This window comes from Ananas comosus, linkage group 4 (genome assembly GCF_001540865.1).
Source record: "Ananas comosus cultivar F153 linkage group 4, ASM154086v1, whole genome shotgun sequence".
NCBI lineage: Eukaryota > Viridiplantae > Streptophyta > Magnoliopsida > Poales > Bromeliaceae > Ananas > Ananas comosus.
The window spans coordinates 10,634,267-10,652,774 of NC_033624.1; the positions used below are offsets into that span (position 1 = coordinate 10,634,267).

At 33.8% G+C, this 18,508-nt stretch overlaps 1 protein-coding gene across 1 annotated transcript; it reads right to left on the minus strand.

Moving 5' to 3' along the window:
• Positions 13,136-15,989, minus strand: LOC109709484 (gibberellin receptor GID1C-like). Its single transcript, XM_020231742.1, has 2 exons — positions 15,615-15,989; positions 13,136-15,005 (listed from the first exon to the last, which is right to left on the minus strand). Exons 1-2 carry the CDS (start codon positions 15,651-15,653, stop codon positions 13,944-13,946), a joined length of 1,101 nt encoding a protein of 366 aa, XP_020087331.1. The 5' UTR covers positions 15,654-15,989; the 3' UTR covers positions 13,136-13,943.

The following is an 18,508-nucleotide window of genomic DNA, read 5'->3' on the forward strand; positions in this document are numbered from 1 at the left end:
AAAAACTAGTTTTTTTTAAGATTCAAACGGACGAAAAATTGGAAAGGCAAATTTTCATGAAAATTTTTTTTCTTGAAATTTTTTTTATACTTTTTTGAGAAATCAAAGAATCCCTTATTAGTGAATCTCAGCCTCCCAAATCATATGGATATATAAATAATTTTATTGCGCACAAAATTAATTGCGCTATGTGCATATATAGCAAATTTCTAAAAAGCAAGGGAGATGTAGAAGGACGATTCCACCGAGCATGCATGGTTTAGAATAGAATAACACATGATTTAGAATGATGCACTCAGTGAGTTTTTTTTTTATTATTTTTTTTTCCTTTTCCCATGTGAAGTAGTGCATCTGATAATTGAGTTTCTTTTCATTCAGATCAAGCACGTTTACACACAACACACACACACACACAAAGATTTTTTTTAAAAAAAAGAGGTTATTTTCAGCTTTTTATTCTCCCCTTGTCATTTTATGGGCAATTTCCCGTGAGCACGCAAAAAGTTAGCATCTCAAACATATGTTAGTTGTGCGTAGATTAATCTGGAATATAATTATCTCGTGACGCATACAAATTCATGCACCACCAAGTAAAGTTGCAAAATGAATCAGGAACAAGACAAATAGATTGGGAAACAATATTATTATATAAATTAAGTCACAAGTCACCCATTTACTTTATATATAATAATAATAAATAGTATTTGTATATGGACAAAGTTGTTGTTAATTAGAGCTTTTTTATTTCATTTTTTTATATTATTATTTGTCACCTGGCGGATTTTCCGTCTACGTATTTAGCTGAGAAGGCTAATTGAGGACGGAAACTGAAAGAGAGATGATGGGAAAACTTCACAGACCCCGTGCGATTTCGTACTTTTTCATTTTAGTACTTTATGATTTAAAATATATAAAGTTAGTATCCGGTGGTTTCGCACTTTCTCACTTTAGTACCATATGATTTAAAGTGTATCAAGTTAGTACTCTATGATTTTATTTTTGTATCAAGTTAGTATCCTGCGATTTTATTTTTGTATCAAGTTAGTACCTTGTGGTTTTATTTTTCTCTTAGGGCATGTTTGTTTCAACGTAAGTAGACTTGGGGTGGAAGTGGACTTTGAGTTGAAGTGGAGTTGGGGTGAAAATTAGTTCACTTCTACTGTTTGTTTCTAACCATGGAAGTGCAGTTCTGCGAGTTCTGTTGTTTGTTTGGTAGGAATTAGATGACGTAAAAAGTGTAGCTCTCCACCCCCGGTATACTTACCTTTAAAGTGATATTATTGTCTATTTTGTAAAATTAATATAATTATATATGTATATAATTATATATATGTATAATTATAAAATAAAATTTTAAAATATTATATTATTTGTTTGCATATAAATTATAATAATGCAACAAATAAAATTCTAAAGTTAAAAAATTATTAACATTTAACAAATTCATTTTTCATCATTTTCTAAATGTACAAATTAAACAAAAAATATATTAAAGCTTACCTAATCAAATTTGATCATATTTTAGAAGAGGTAACCCTAACACATTAATCCATTCTTGCCTTTTTTTCACTTCACCGGAATTGACTTCGCCCAATGGGAGGGCGAAGTCAAGTTCATTATTTTAGGTGAACTGGACTTTCGGGTGTAATAAAATTACGGTGAACCAAACAACGGAAGTGGTCAGTTTTCACCGAAAATCACTTTCCCCGTCCCACTTCCACCCCACTTCCCTCGAAACAAACAGGCCCTTAATGAAATATTAAACCACAGGGTACTAAAGTGAGAAAGTGTGAAACAATACGGTACTAACTTGATACATTTTAAACCATAGGATATTAAAATGAAAAAGTGTGAAACCACAGGGTATTAACTTGATACACTTTAAACTACAGAATACTCAAGTGAGAAAGAGTGAAACTATAAAGGGGGTATTTGAAGTTTTCCCAAAGATGATTATGGAAAGGCTTTTCGAATTTGGTTCTTTTTTGTCTTATTCTATCAAACATTTATATTATATTTATATTTTTGAGGGAAAACTTCATATACCATTTTTGTGATTTCACACTTTCTCACTTTAGTATTCCGTGATTTTATTTTTATTTTTTTATTATCGATTTTACTAATTTTTTTGTTAAATCAGTGATAAAGTTAAAACTAAAGAGTACTAAAATAAATATTTGATAAATTTAGATAGAGTACCTAAAAATTTTTTGTATATAATCTAACGAAATATTAACAAAAAAGTTGACAAAAAATAATAATGAAACTACAGGACATTAACTTGATATCCTTTAAACCACAGGTACAAAAATGAGAAAGTACAAAATCTCAAGAGTGGTATTTGAAGTTTACCCTATCTTTAAAATAGTTAATCCAATTTTCAAAGGAAAATGCGTGCTTTCGACGCATATATTATAACTGATATAACATATTGATACTTTAATTTTGATACAGTTGGATTACACACATAAATCAATCAAAAACCTTTGAATTATAGTGTCGACATACCAACACTATATAACAGCTTGGTGGTTGGTACCCGAGGTCCCAAGTTTGTATTCTAGTTTTTTTTTTTTTTTTTTNGAATAATATGTTTGCACGTATTTATATAATTCTTTTTTAACCAACAAAATGTGAAAATTGCTAGAAATTTGATGTCATCGACCCAAAGAATATGGTTCTTGTCCACTCTATAAGTGCAGCAACTATTGAAGGCCACAATTTGATTAATGCGCTGTATATGTAAGTCAATTACTAGCTCGGACACAATAATTAATGTATCAACTTTTCTTTGTACATGCTGGTTCTTTTATTGTTTAATTTGGTGGCTTCTTCAACCAAACATATATGCATTAGAAATTTAAGTAAATGCGACTACGCATCCAAAATGGCAAACCGTCCTTTTATTAAGGACCTAACGTGTCTTTTCTCTTCCTTTATCTACTTTTTTTTGGATTGCGACTTTCATAAACTACTTACTCTATTTCTAATTCGATAACAAATTTACTTTTAATTAGTAGAGTGAAACTTTTGATGTTGGTTAATTCAACTATATATATATATAGCTTGATGATGGGCTATACACAATATATGGAGGATAATTATTTTCTTAGAAATATATAGGCCATAACCATAGACCCAAATTCTGGGGCTCTACTTGGTAAGGTTCGGGTGAAATTCAAAAAATTCAAAAATAAAAAAAAATAAAAATTCAGTGTTATATACGGATAGTAAATTATGAACATAAAACATTAATTAAACATATATGAAAGAATAAGCTCTCTTTGTACCTTATTTTATATAGGTTATTAAAACATAATGAACAGTTTATTTGGCAATACAAGATGTATAAAATATTTAATTTAGTTAGTAAATTATTTATTAATATTAGTATGAATATAATGGCATGCACCCCATGATGATGTGTTAGCATTTCCACCTTTGAAAAATCCACCTTGAAAATTCTACATAAACTAACGGTCACTATTGGTCATCACTAGCTTCACGGGAGGAAATAGATTACGTATCACATTGGCATTCATGCAGGCAAAAATAAGATAATATTCCTAAGTTTATATATATATATATATATATATATATATATATATATATAATAGCAATATGGTGAAAGATATACAATAATATTTTTTTTTACGAAATTATTGACCGTCCCTAGAGCAAGTGGCAAAGGGTTTGGTAGTTGGTATCCGAGATCCAAGTTCGAATTATAGTTGATTCACATTTCCAGTTAAGTTTATTTCTAAATGAAATAAACGAAACGGGTAGTGTGCTATCCATCTCTCTCGAAAAAAACGAAATTCATGGTGTTTTAGGAGGACACCTCCTAGTACACCTCCTTTATTATATACTAGTATAGTTACCCGCGCGATGCTGCAGGCAGATATTATCGAAATATTAGATTTTTAATTCAATCCAACTCATTTTAAATAGAAACTATCAAATAATTACAAAAAATACTGTAAAATAGATTAAAATTAGATTAAAAAAAATAGAAAATAAGAAGAGAGAAAAAAATAAAAAATAGAGAAACTCTCACTTAATGTTGGTCTCTAAGAGAGCGAGGCTTGCCACTGCTTTCACTGCCGCCTCGATCTCCACTGTCATTGTCCGTGCTTTCTTCCGCAGCCGTCTTGGTCTCCACTGCCATGACATTTACCGTCTCTGCCAACGCTATGACCTGAAGTATCTCCCACACCTCATACTAAATGAGAAGAGGATAATATATCAAAATTAGGAATTTAAAAAAAAAGAAAAAAAATAAATGGATTTAATACATCTTGCTAAATGAAGAAGGTTGTAATTTATTAAAAGAAACAAAATAGGCTTTCATTTTCATGACATGCATAAGAGAGAATAGAGCTTTTGCATTAGTTTTTATGATTTACGATAATATTAGGGTTAAAATGAGTGAACACATTAATTAGACGTTATATGCGGAAGGAAGGCAAAGAGTTAGGCCTTTTGGATGGGTTTCTAAGTTTACGGTTTAGATATGATTAAATTGAGTTGACGCATTAACTAAACGTTATATGTAAAGGGAAGGCAAAGGGTTGGTTTAATAATGTAAAAGTTCAAGAGTAAAGAAAATACAAAGCATTTTTTTTTAGGATTAATGTCACTATTACTTAGTGGTTCAATGAATCTACATTGATTAGCAATAAAATTAATACCAAGTGCGTTATTTTGTTAATTTGATATTTAGATAGAGAAAGGGGTTTCATTTATTTATTTATGAGGATGAAGGGTAGCTTGCCACGTGGCAAGAAATATTGTGCTTTCATTTAGATTTATAGATTCTTATTAGATACAGTAGTAATGAAAATAAAGAAAAGAGAAAAATTGGAATTCAAATCAACCCAAATTATTAGGCTTCTATATATCGGATGAATAAGATTCTATAATACGATCGATTTGCATTACACATATTTTATATTTCACATAGAAACTTGTTTTGATGGAAGTGGCTAGTTAGATTTTAAAACACCAATTAACCACTGCATTATCAAAAAAATTTTTAGATTACCTAACACTTTTATGTGCTATCCAAACTTGTTCAAAAACTCGAAAAAGTTAGCGTCAAAATTAATCAAAAAACTATTGAACCATGGGTAAATTTATTGGTGTACGTAATGTTGCTTATTTTATCAAACTTGATCGAATTTTGGACGGCTCAGATCTAACCAAAGTATAAAAAAAATAAAAGAAGAAAAAGGTTAGTGACTAATGGTGTAGAGTCACCCATCAAACTTTTTGTAGTGATCATTCAACAGCAACTTCTGTTCATAAGTGGAAAGTGGGTACTACAGTGTATATTATATTTATATTTTTGAGGGAAAACTTCATATACCATTTTTGTGATTTCACACTTTCNATATATATATATATATATATATATATATTATATTATTTATTATTATTATTAATATTCCAAAGCATTAATTGCAAATTGTCACCCTGGTGCGTGTCGAGTTTGTGCTAGCTATCATTTGACCACATGTGCCATAATCTGCACGTAGCCACGTGCCCACTTTATTATAAAAAAAAAAATGATTCGATTAATTGGGTCTATAAATTTAACAGATCAGAACACATGCAGTATATAAAAATGAAAAAAAAATATTAAAAAAAAAAGGAGTAAAAGAGAGATGCATGCATGTTCATCAACCAGTTGCTACACTTTTGTTATGTGTGGGTGTTTATGCTGTGACTAATTAATCTATAGTTACTAGGAAACAAAAAAAAAAAAAAAAGAAAAGAAAAAAAAGAATGGAAGTTCTATATCAAGGCGGAAAACTTCCGATCTGCTATCATGTGTTAGTTCTAATATATATTTTTAAAAAATTAAATTTTATTTTATTTTGTAAACCAGAATTTATTTTAAATTCATTCGGAAGAAAATCCTAGATTGAAAGCAGTAAAGATAGAAAAAATGCATTTTGATCTACAACCCAAAGAGGGTTGCAGGTTTAAAAAGCAAAAACAAAAAATATTATGAAGTACTTTGGTTTCAGTTTTTTACCCGATAAATAATCAAATTGCATAATTTAGGATTCAGCGATCATACAAGATTTCTCTACAGATACAACGTGGGGTATCGATCGACAAAGAAAATAAAAAATTTTATTTGAAAAACTTATCTTCAATATTACAAGAGCAGGGTACACAAAAAATCTGAAAAGAAAGAAAACAACTGCTCTATATAACCAGTTTCTCTTCCTTTAAGAGTGATCATATGAAATTTTTTGTTGAGCATTTGCTATAATAATAAGGAATTTATTATTCTCTTATTGTGAACTGTGTGCGTACGTAGAAGAGCTCGAGACTAGCAACGATTATGTGAGATAATGTATTCCACTTTGAAGGTCATTTATTTTGTTGTAAGAGAATAACTCAGCGAGAGGACGAATCATGGAGAACTTCTCTAAGTACTCAAACTTTTATTGTTAAAATTACCGACAATTTAATCTCCAAACTAATAAAATTATATTGTTTTTTTTTTTTTTTTTTTTTTTACCTTTTATGTAAGAATTGGAGTATGGCTCTCTGCAAACCTAACGATAGAGTTTAGATCGACTACTATCTACATTCTGTTCTACCCATGTGTCTTATTATTGAGATACTGTTGGGTACGTAGACAATTTTATTGTATATTTGATATAAAAAAATTTAGCTAAAAGTTCAAAATTTCAAAAATAAGCCATTCTTTTCCGACAAGCTAACCCAAACTAATCCGAAACAATCAAAGTTTAAAATTTTGAAATTTAAAATTCTAATTCAAAAAGTCAAAAATAGATGACCAAATTGCATCATTCTCACCTTCCCTCCAAACTGCTCCCCCTGTGCACATGATGATGCAGCAAGATTCCACATAGATTTATTGTTCAGAAATTGCCTATAATTTCCAGATGGTTGATGCATGATTCTACTAAACTCTTCTGTTGCTTCCTCCTCGAATTCTTGTATCTATTACAACAACATTTGGTACTGAATAATATACTATTACAACCACATTTGGTACTCATAATCTATCTTCAATTGAATCTGCATCGCCGTTTCAACCAGCTCTTTAAGTTAGTACATAATGATATTCTTATATTTTTAATATTTAACAATCCACCTAATTAATTATGCTAGGATCATGACGTGACTCAAACTCATGAACTTTTATTTCGATATTATGTTAAATAATGTGAAACAACTATTTTCTTCGAAAACTTAAGGCGGTATAGAATAATGATTTTTCTATTTTTATATTTACAAAACCTAGATAGTGGTTATTCTTCATCTTTTCTTTCAGAAATACATATACTTTATAATTTACTCAAGAAAAATAGAGTATTAGTTGGTTATGGTGGCGTTAGGAATCTCAACAGGCAAAAATTTTATCTGACCCTGAGCACGAACTGAGCAGGTTTATTTGATACTAAATAAATATGGTTTCGAATACGGTATAAAAAATAAAAATCTGACGGATATATTCGGATTCAGATATAAATGCAGTGGTGGCTATAGTTCAAACCAAAAGCGAAAGTAGAGCCAAAGCTGACTATAATTTATACTAGTTAAAAGGGCAAGATAGAATGCTAGAATAAGACTTTTCCATCATATATACAAACTCTGTAGTTTGTATTTGAAATGATATTTTAAGAATTTTCTACTATTTTTTGAATGATAAAATAATAAAGAGGGATTAAGCAATAACAACATGAGGATTGAGAGAGATTTTCTACATATTTTCAAAATCACAAAAGGTGAATGTATTTTTGACCCAAACCAAGCAAGTGGAGACCCAAATTTGAGCTTGAGTCAGGATAAGATCAGCTTAATTTGGATGAAAAACTAATTAAGTAATTAACCTGATCAAGTGAGGATATACTCTAGCATTGTTGGATGGGCTCTCTCTAATCTAATGGGATAAACTAGTTAGATATTTGATATTATATATAAAATAGTACTTTATTTTATTAAAGTTAATTTCTATATAACTCTTATCTATTTGATCGATCTTATGGGTAGCATGATATCAGCTCCAGTTTGATATATTACATAGTGGTTGTCGGGCTTCAGAAATTAAAAGTTAGATATCACGTGTCAACCCAAAAAACTATATAATAAAAAATAGTTCAAAAATAATTAATTTTACTATAAAATTGATACAAAATCTCTTTCTCTCTATCTCTGAATGATCAATACCCCTATACTCTCTCTCTCTCTCTCTCTCTCTCTCTCCACAATTGCTCTCCTCAATGTACAAAATGTCCATTTCAACAATATCAGCAATATTCCAAAGAATCGGCAACTCATTTAAACACAAAAAATCACTTGATTTCCGAATCAAACACAACCTCTTCAACGAGGTGAACCAAAAAACATTTCTAGCTCTGATGATTACAATATTTCACGTACAGCAAATTCTTCGAACAGCACTTCTGCAACGGCTGACAGATGATAGGCCAAACAAGCTCTTAGTTAGTTAGTTAATTTGTCGCGACGCAATCTTGACCAGTATCGATACACGAGAAAGTGGTTATCGTGCTGCAATTAATTTACAATCTTTTTTTTGTTCCCAAAAAAGCATTTGATTGAATATTCTCACATGAATGAATAGGGTACTTGTAAGCTTAATGCTCTTCATGTGAGAGCTTGATAATGACTAAGCAGATACAGACGTTCCGAGTTAGGCTAACCGGCCTACCTGACTCCAGAAACGACACTAACAGTCCAATGCAAAAGACAGCATATATGCACAATTAATGTCTTACTTAATTTACGCTTTGTTGTTAGCATTATTCTAATTAATAACCTTAATTAGCATCTACATATTCTAATAAGCATATTTTACTCATTTATAAATTCATAATATGGATTCCTGGGAAGTTTTAAAATTACGTATTTACCCCTGCGAAGTGCGAATAATCAAACGGTATTCCTCTCGGGCCTGTTTGGATATGTGAAGGTCTTATTCAGCATACTACTTTGATATATTCAAAAAATTTGTTGCATTTGGTAGAAGAGAAGTATGACCAATGTTTGAAAGGGAAGGGAATATGATATTCTATTTTCAAGTTTTTTTTTCTTTCTGAATAAGACAAATCACATCTTAAGGGTGAAATATGTTATATATTCTCCAAAATCATAAATTACAAGAAGCGAAAAAAATCAAACTCCCTACTTTCAATCATATAAGAATATCCTCACACTAAATAAGTTATCATTGAATAGCTTGTTCCGACATCCAAGTATGGCCTAAAGCTTCAATTCTTGCAAAATGCAGATTGACTAGCTACAATTGGTTGACTGCTAAATTTTACCCTTTGGACCCTTAATTTCTTGCAAAATAAAATATAGTTCTCTAAAAATTTGTTTAGATTTATAATTTAAGGTTCACATAAAATGATATGACAATAGGGATAACAATGTCATAGAGATGGTAAATAATGTTAAATATCTATACTCTTATATGAATCCCCAATATCAATGATGATGTGGCAAGCTCTCATTTTTTTATTTTTTTAATTTTAATTTTTTCTTCCTCATCTTCTTTAACGTCTAACTCTTTACCTTCCAATAACACCACCTTCTCTCTTTTTATTATTATTGTAATTAATTCAAAATTAATTTTTTCTTCCAAAAGTTCTAAATCTTCTTCTCTTCTTTAACGTTCACTTCTTTACCTTCCAATAACCCCACTTTTCTCTCTTTATTATTGTATTTAATTAATAATTAATTTTTTCTTCCCCCCATGTCTCCATTAATGTCTTCGTTCTTCAACTTTTGCTAAATCTCTTTCATCCTCTCCCTCTCCCGTAAAAGTCGCTCGCTTTCATTACTGTCGCATCGCATCAAGTTCATAGAATCCGCAGATCCCGTCGTGTATTTGGTCGGGATGGCAGTGGTGGTAGAAGATGAAGATATTGGATGCGGCGGCGGCGGTAGCGACGATAGAAATGGAAGAGAGTGTATGGATATATAATCAACTTACTATTGATAGTATATATATATATATATGGTGATAATCAAGTAATCAGGAATTTTTTGTATTTTACTTTTTTTTTAATGTTTTTTTTTTAACTACCCTATCTATTAGCTTTTTTCAATTTCTTTTATAGTTATTTAGATGTATGCAAAATTGTTAAACAATAAGTTGATAGAAAATATATNCACTAGTATATTTAAAAGGATGTTTATCCAAAAATATATTTGTCATTCTTAAAAAAAAAAAAAAGAAACCAATTTAACTAGCTAGTCAACTAACAGAAAAAGATACATTTGCAAACAACACAACTTTACAGGAACAAATATAATTAATATACAATTTGATTGCTTTGAAGGGATATATACAATCAAGATGCAATTAACCACTTTAATCAGAGCTGTTACAAACCAATCTGCTAACATTAATAACTCGTTGGAATCAAACTATTGACCTAAAATACTTAAACTCAATTATTATTATTAGGATGTGTTGTCTTTTATATTCTCAATCACGGTTCCGTTCTTATCTAATCTGAAATTATTGGCGTGTCAATATAAATCATATATCTTTTTACTCATCGGCTCATAATGGCCTCTTATTTTATTTTTATTTTTTTTTCAAAAAATGTTACATATACACGGCAATCGGGATCTATAAATATCATACACTCTAACCCATCCAATAAGTGGAACGGGTTCACTAGTCACCTGTTCTGACTAGTAAAAGAAATTTATCCATTTTTTTTAAAAAAAATTAACTCTAAAATGAAGAGGCATAATAATAATAATAATAATAATAATAATAATAATAAGAAGAACTATTACTACACTCTTTTTTGAGTGCACAGATAATATATATTGTTTCATTTTAAATTATTATTATTAACAATAACATGGACATTAAATACACTACTCCTTAAATATTGATCTATCTATATCTATAATGTTAATAATAATTTTATTAAGTTTTTAGCCGGTGTGTAAAGGACAAAACTAAACCATCAAAACCCCAAAGCCGGGGCAACCAACATGCAATATAGAGGAGGGGGAGGAGAAGTCAAACGAGGAGGTTTCCACGTCCCCACCAACAAAAAAGAAAGAGAGCTTTGCGGACGCGCATTTAATAACAACGGGGTGAGGGGATGAGAAAAAGCCACATCTCATTTTGTCCTTAATGAGGAAGCGTACGCAATAAATTCCAAGCGTTTAGTTGGATTCTCCATCACATGAAAACAAAAACCCCTTCTCTCTCTCTCTCTCTCTCTCTCTCTCTCTCTCTCTCTACCTCTCTCTCTCTCTCTCTCTCTCTCTCTCTTTCTTTCCCCTCTCGTTCACAACGATCGGTACGTAAACTTCCAAAAACTCCTACGTCCTCTACTACGTATTTACTCTCTCTCTCTCTCTTTCTTACTGTTTCTATATATGGATATATATGCACAACACCAAAGTGTGTCTCTAAGCTAAAGCTAAGGGAAATAGTAATAATAATAAATGATAAAAATGATGATGACGATGAGGAGTGAGAGCATTGTGAGCTTAGTTTACGTTGCGGANTGGTTAGGATGATGTGGGCCCCATAGGGTTGAGTGGGTGGTTGGTTGAATAATATAATCCAACGGGTGTAAATGATCAACAGTGCTGATCTAACGATTAAAAATCTACAAGCACAAAGTGATTGGTGCTTTCACAAACATCATAGCTGAACTATATATATATATATATATATATATATATATTGTTACATATATATTTATATTATAATACATAATATAATAATATTTAATAAAAGCACTGTATATACTTGGAGCCCCGAGAGGGCGCCAAAAAAGGATTGGTGGGACCGACAGGGAGAAAACGATTGGTCCAGCGAAGCAGCACAAAAACCCTTAAACGAAAACTCCTCCCATTTGAAATTGGACAACGAGTGTGTTAAATAAGATTGGAGGAAAGAAAAGGTAACGGAGCAGAGCTAAATTAACCTTTTGGTGGTGACATTTTTGTCCCAACCACGCTTTCTCTCTTTCTTTCTTTTCTTTTTTTTTTAATTCTTTTTCCTCCTCTTTTTAACACACTTTTTTTGACCTTTTTCCCTGGTTTTTAGGATTCTTCCACGCGGTTCAATTTAAAATTATAAAATTAGTTTCCGTTAAATTTTTAATTTGAAATAATTATTATAAAGAAAATTTACATGCAGTTCTAAATTTAGATAGAAGTGTGGAATTGAAGTTGTAAGATTATTGCGCAAGCCCAGTTAATTCCTAGAGCTCGAGCTATATGCTCGACTCCGAGGGATCACGAGGTTTGTCCATGGGTCCATTAAGGCATCTCACGAGCTTCGCTTTTTCACCCATTGCATGATATCAAATTTAGCCGCAAACTCGGGCGGGGATTCTACGTAGATCACGTGATCAGAAAATTTCTGCACACTGATTAATTCAACCGATTCGTGTCTTAGATGGACGGTAAGATTGCTGCGTGAAAAGATTTCCTGCACGCTTAGATGTGCAGCGAATCCACCGGCCAGGATGCTTTTAAGGCTTCCTGTCAATTATTAGGCAAGATGCGTAGAGTAAGAGATTCAAATTTCTGGATGCATCTGAATGCGATGTTTCGAGCAAATTGCGGCCTAAAGTGCAGAAGTGTTCGAAGAAACAACGACCGGAGAAAGAGAAGTCTCAGGTTTAATCTTGTCGACGATTCCATCCGCAAGGATGGGAAATCAATTTCAGAGAACAATACTCTCCACTCAACTCCATCCAGAATCTAAAATAGTTTCCCGAAGCAGACCTTGGCACTTAACCAAAATAATTTGTGAAGCTTCCGACTGCAGAAGCTCAAGTTCGTAGATTCTGATGAAAGCTGTCAAAGAGCTTCTTCGAAAAACTCTACTCAAACGATACCACTGCAAAAAGCTCGAAAAGAGCCGATCGGCCGCACTGAGATGTAATAGAGAGAGAGAGAGAGATTCTCTTATAGGTGAGAGAGAAACACATTTTCATAGAGAACCAAACTAGTTGTAAGTGTACGAAAGGATTATGCTAAAGACGATAGAAAAAAATGAGAAGGGTTATGCAACGATCATGTTCAAGTAACAGATACCAAGGAGTCTAACAGGCAAGTACAATCCAAGTACAAATGCTTCAGCAACGCATTAGATTTAAGATCACATTCAGAAACAGTTACAGTGTATCAGAGTATACCATAAGGATGACAAAAATTTAAGAAGAAAAAGAGGGAGGCGGGGAGGGAGCATCTTTTTTATGTTACTAATAATCTCATTGGTGATACCAAATATACTAATTCACAATAGCATCAGGGGGTATAGTAATCAACACAAATTACAGAGCATTAGTTAAATCATCTTCTCTCACCTCACTATAATACATACACATGGTGCAAGAAGGATACTTTCACTGAAAAGAACATCAGCAAAGAGCAAATATTGCTTCTTCTTCTTCTTCCGCATATATATATATATATATATATTGTAAGTCACCTATAATCCGACGCCGTTTTCCGGATCGACCCGCCGCCCCGATGAATTGATTGATTCCTCCGAAGAGACCAAGTTACCTGTGATCAGAACCCGAACACACACGAAGCTTCTTACTGCAGCAGTCATTTGCTCGCAAATTCATCCCACCCGAGCAGCTTCTACCGGGAGTCACACTACATTAAAATCGACGACTCGCTGCGCGGGCGCACACCGCTGCGCCCGCGACCGATGAACTCCTCTGCTCCCGGATCGCAGGCAAAGCCAGTATAAGTCAAGCTTTAGATATTATCTATAGGAGAAGTATATGTGTAGGTAAAAGAAGAAGAAGAAGAAGAAGAAGAAGAAGGTATCGAATGGATCGAATGGAGTAGTAGTGCAGTATATGTTTTTTTTTTTTTTTTTTTTGGTTTTGTTTTTTGGCGGGGTGCGGTGCGGTGCGGGTGCGCGCCTGCTAACAGTTAGAGCCGACGAAGTTCTTGATCTCCTCCATGACTTCGTAGAAATGGTCAGTGTTGGGCAACAAATAGAACCCAACGGTGGCCTGCTCGCGGTAAACGAGCTTCACGTGGTGGCCGGCGTCCCTGAGGCCCTGGGCGTAGGCGAGCTGCCAGTCGCTGGTGAGATCCAAGCCGGAGACGATGACGAGGCTCTTGGGGAAGGGGAGGCGGTCGAGCCGCACGCTGCTGGGGCCGAACACATTGCAGGCGGGGTGGTCGCGGTCGGCGCCTTCGGGCAGGTAGGCCTTCCAATACCAGTCGCGGTCCTGGACGGTGACGAAGTACTTGCCGTCGAGCCGCTGCTCCGACTCGGTGCGGCGGTTGCCGCCGAACATGGCGTTGAGGAGGATGTTCCCGGAGATGCGGATTCCGGCCTCGCCCGCTCGAGCGGCGACGTGGTGGGCGATGTTGCCGCCGGAGCTGTCGCCGCAGAGGAAGACGCGGAGCTCGGCGTCCTTGCCGCTGTGGAGCCAGGGCTCGGAGGCGGCCCATCTGAGCGCGGCCCAGCCGTCCTCGTACGCGCAGGGGTAGCGGTGCTCGGGCGCGCGGCGGTAGTTGACGGAGACGACGACGGCATTGCAGAGCGAGACGAAGCGGCGGCAGAGGGAGTCGTAGATGGCGGTGTTGGAGGAGGAGTGCGCGAAGCTGCCGCCGTGGAAGAAGATGATGACGGGGAAAGGGTCGGGGGACGGCGGTCGGTGGAGGTCGGCGAGCAGCGGAGCGGTGGGGGCCAGCAGGGAGGAAGGAGGATCATGATCATCATTGGAATTGGAATTGGAATTGGAATTGGAATTTGAATTGGGGGCGGGGCGGTAGATGCGAGCTAGGAGATTGGTGGGGCGGTCGATGAGGAGGTCGAAGGAGACGACGCCGTTGGTGGGGAGGGCGTTGGCGGGGACGCGGCGGTCGAGGAATTCGGCGAGGTGCCGGTCGAAGGTGCCGTCCGGCCGGCGCAGCATGTTGTAGGCCACTTTGAAGTTGGAGATCAGCACCCATGTGTTCAGGGGAACCACCATCTGAGTTCCGCGCAATGACAAGAAAGATTTATATCAATTAGTATATGCACATGATGATGATGATGCTCTACACAACTCTCAAGCAGAGGCGCAACTAAACTTAGGAATCGTATAAGAAATAAGAGATTGAAATTGGGGATAATGAGTTTTTATTATTATTTATTTAGTTTTTTTTAACAGTGAGGAGAGTACAATGCAGAGATGTAAGAGGCTCTCTATTTGTCGATTGAGTGGTGAATAGGGAAGGGAATTAGAGCTCGCGAGCTTAAACTCCAATGCAAATTTGCACATTGCGCGCTGGCAAATTGAGCAGTAAAGAAAAGAAAGAGAGAAAGAAAGAAAGAAAGAGAGGAAAATAAATGGGGAAATGCTGAGAGACAAACAATAAACCCTAAAAAGGGGAAATTAGGGTGGAGTCAAAATGAGGAAATGGAGCAACCCAAAAGCCGGAACTCAGATCTAACAACCCCTCCCCTCTCAAGAGAGAATCAAGAGAGAACAAAATAAAAGAATAAAAAAAAAAAAAAACTTAAAAGAGAAATAAAAGCCCCCCAAACTCTTAACGTAAAAATTAAGAAAAAAGAACCAAATATAGGAAGATTTATATACCTTGCTCTCGTTGGCGTTAACCTCGTTGCTCCCGGCCATGGACACAGCTATATCTATATATATATATATGTATATGTATATACACACACACACTCAAACCCCGGAATAAGAAGAAGAGGAAGAAGAAGAAGAGGAAGAAGAGGAGGAGGAGGAGGAACAAAACCAAGTAAAGCTCGTCCCTTTTCTCATGACATGGGCTCCTCAAACCAAGATCCCAAACACCAATCTCTCTCTCGCTTTCTCAAGCGTATTCCTCCTCCCCACTCCGCCTTTCCTCGATTCTAAGCCAAAATCCGGGCCAAAGGAGCCACCTTTTTGGGTCCGAGAACAGGGTAATTGAGGGGCCAAAAATGGAGGGGAGAGAGAGGGACGAGAGAGGAGACAAAACGGGGGCGGCCAAAAAAATTAGCTTGTGGATCGTGGGACCCACCAACCATAAGTATTTTTGTCTCATAATATGTATAATAATAATAATAACATTAATATGTATACATAGAGCAGAACTACTGAGCTATTGAAAGCATAACAGTCCGTGTGTTCTTAAGTTTCCAATAATTCATTAATTTTGATCGATAGTTAACAAAGATGAAAGAGAAATTTAAAAAAAATTCAAAAACAAAAATTGAGAAATCCAACTTTTTTCTAATTTTTCTTCTCTCTCATTCTAACCATCTATCAAAATTGATAAATAGTTAGAACAGATTGCTATGTTCCTAATAGTATAGTAGCTCTACTCTATATATATATATACTTTTCTTTTCTTTTTATATTGACAACATACTTTTATACCTATCTCTACCAAATTTTAGAATTATGTATCTATTCCTATAATTATTATAATTTTTAAAAAATATATAATAAATTTATTTATTTTTTTAAAAAATACTTCCATACACTATTTATAGGAATATACATCTTACGTCTTTAGATTCAAAAATTAAAAAAACCTCGTTACAGTTTTAATAAAAATAATAATAATAAGACAAGTGAACTAATATGAACCACATTTAATAAGATTAGGATGCATGTTTTAATTCACACCTATTACTATAGATGTATGGAAAGCTTTGCTTTTTATTTTTATAGACTATTTATTATTACTTTGATTGTTAAATTTTTAGTGTGATTTTAATTGAATAATCTTTGTAAAAAAAAATTAGAATTCAAAATTTTTTGATTCGTGTTGAATTATACGCAAGTTAGAGTAAAAACATTTGAAATGATACATAGTGTTTTATATAATTAAAATATATTTTTTCAAAAACAATTCTTTTGTAGAAAAAAAATAATTTTATCTGGTCAATTAACGGAGACGGATATAATTTTGGAGAGGCATATTTACTAACTAATAAAAGTTTACATGGATAAATATATAATTTTATCGCTGTATGTAAATAATATTAAATTAAATTTTATGTGAATAATTTTTTTATTATATTAGAATATACATATGAAACACTTATTTCCTTGTAAATACCATAAAAAATAATGGGAATAGGAAAAGGAAACAAGTTTATTTTGCATTCAACATTTCAACTCCCCTCATAGATATTAAGCCTTTTAACATAAAAGGGTTAATAATTTTGCGTAGTTAGCAAGGAGCCTTTAGAAATAGACTTTGTTTCACGTTGGGGCCCAAAAAGTGTTTGTTTGGGGATAACAATTATGGACTTTGACCAGAGAAAAAAAAGAAGGAAAAAAAAAAAAAAACATGTCTCATACTGTGGTATCCACTACACAATTGTTTTTTTCTTAGTTTGAGATCAAAGTTATTTTAACTCATTTGGATCATGATACTTATATTTCTAGATTGGATTAGATCATGACTTATAGATCTATAACAAGGTATATCTTTTAATCATTAAAGTCAATACTTGCCTACTTTAATGAATAAGGGCAATTGTTTAAAATAAATCGATCGGTTGGTGGGTCTAAATAAGATTTGGCATTAGTTAATTAGATGGTTCAAAAGTAAATTTAAATAAATTATTTACAAATCAGATAAATTGAATGTTTTTTTTTCGACGGAGGTTTTCTTTCTCTTTTTTTTTTTTTAGCGCCCACTTTTTATTTTGATGTTTCTGCACTTTCACCATAATTTCTATTTGACAAACAAAAATATTCATGTCTTTATAACATTTTCTTTTTCTTTGCCTTCTTCTTCCTTCCTCCTCCTTTGTACATTGCTTCCTAATTTTCTCTTCTTCTTCTTCGTCCTAACCTTCTTCCTGCTCTTCACTTCTCCCGCTCCACCCACCTTCATTTTCTTCTGTCTTAATTATGAAAAGAGGCAACGACTTATGTGTGTTAGAGGTTTCTAAAAGCTCAAGCAAAAAAAAGAGGAGACAATTAATCCATTTATTTACAACATTAAAACATATAGATATAACATCTATGGATCTTGATTGTCACTTAGTCCAATTCGGCCGTTTATGGATCTTGATTGTAACTTAGTCCAATCCGACCTATGCGACATGAGCTAAATGATGGCCTACCTGTACACTTCATAGCATAGGATAATCGATCCCTCACTTAGAGTTGGCTTGGTGGAGGGATGAATATTCTCCCCACAATACTTTATAGAGTAAATGTTATTTGTAAAAAAAAAAATTTACTGATATTTTATTGTGTCATAATTGAAAGTACGGAAAGAGAATAAAGAAATAAGAATAGAGTAAGAGATGAAAGAGAGTGAGAGAAAGGGAGGAGAGAGAAGCGAATAGAGAGAATAACAAAAATAGAAAGGAAGATGAATAAGAGAGAAGTGAAGAGGGAGAAGTTAAGAAGATAAAATAAGGAGATAGAAAGTGAAGAAAGATAAAATAGTAAGAGAGAATGGATGAGGAGAGGGAAGAAAGAGAGATAAAGCAAGAAAAGAGGAGTAAGAAAGAAAG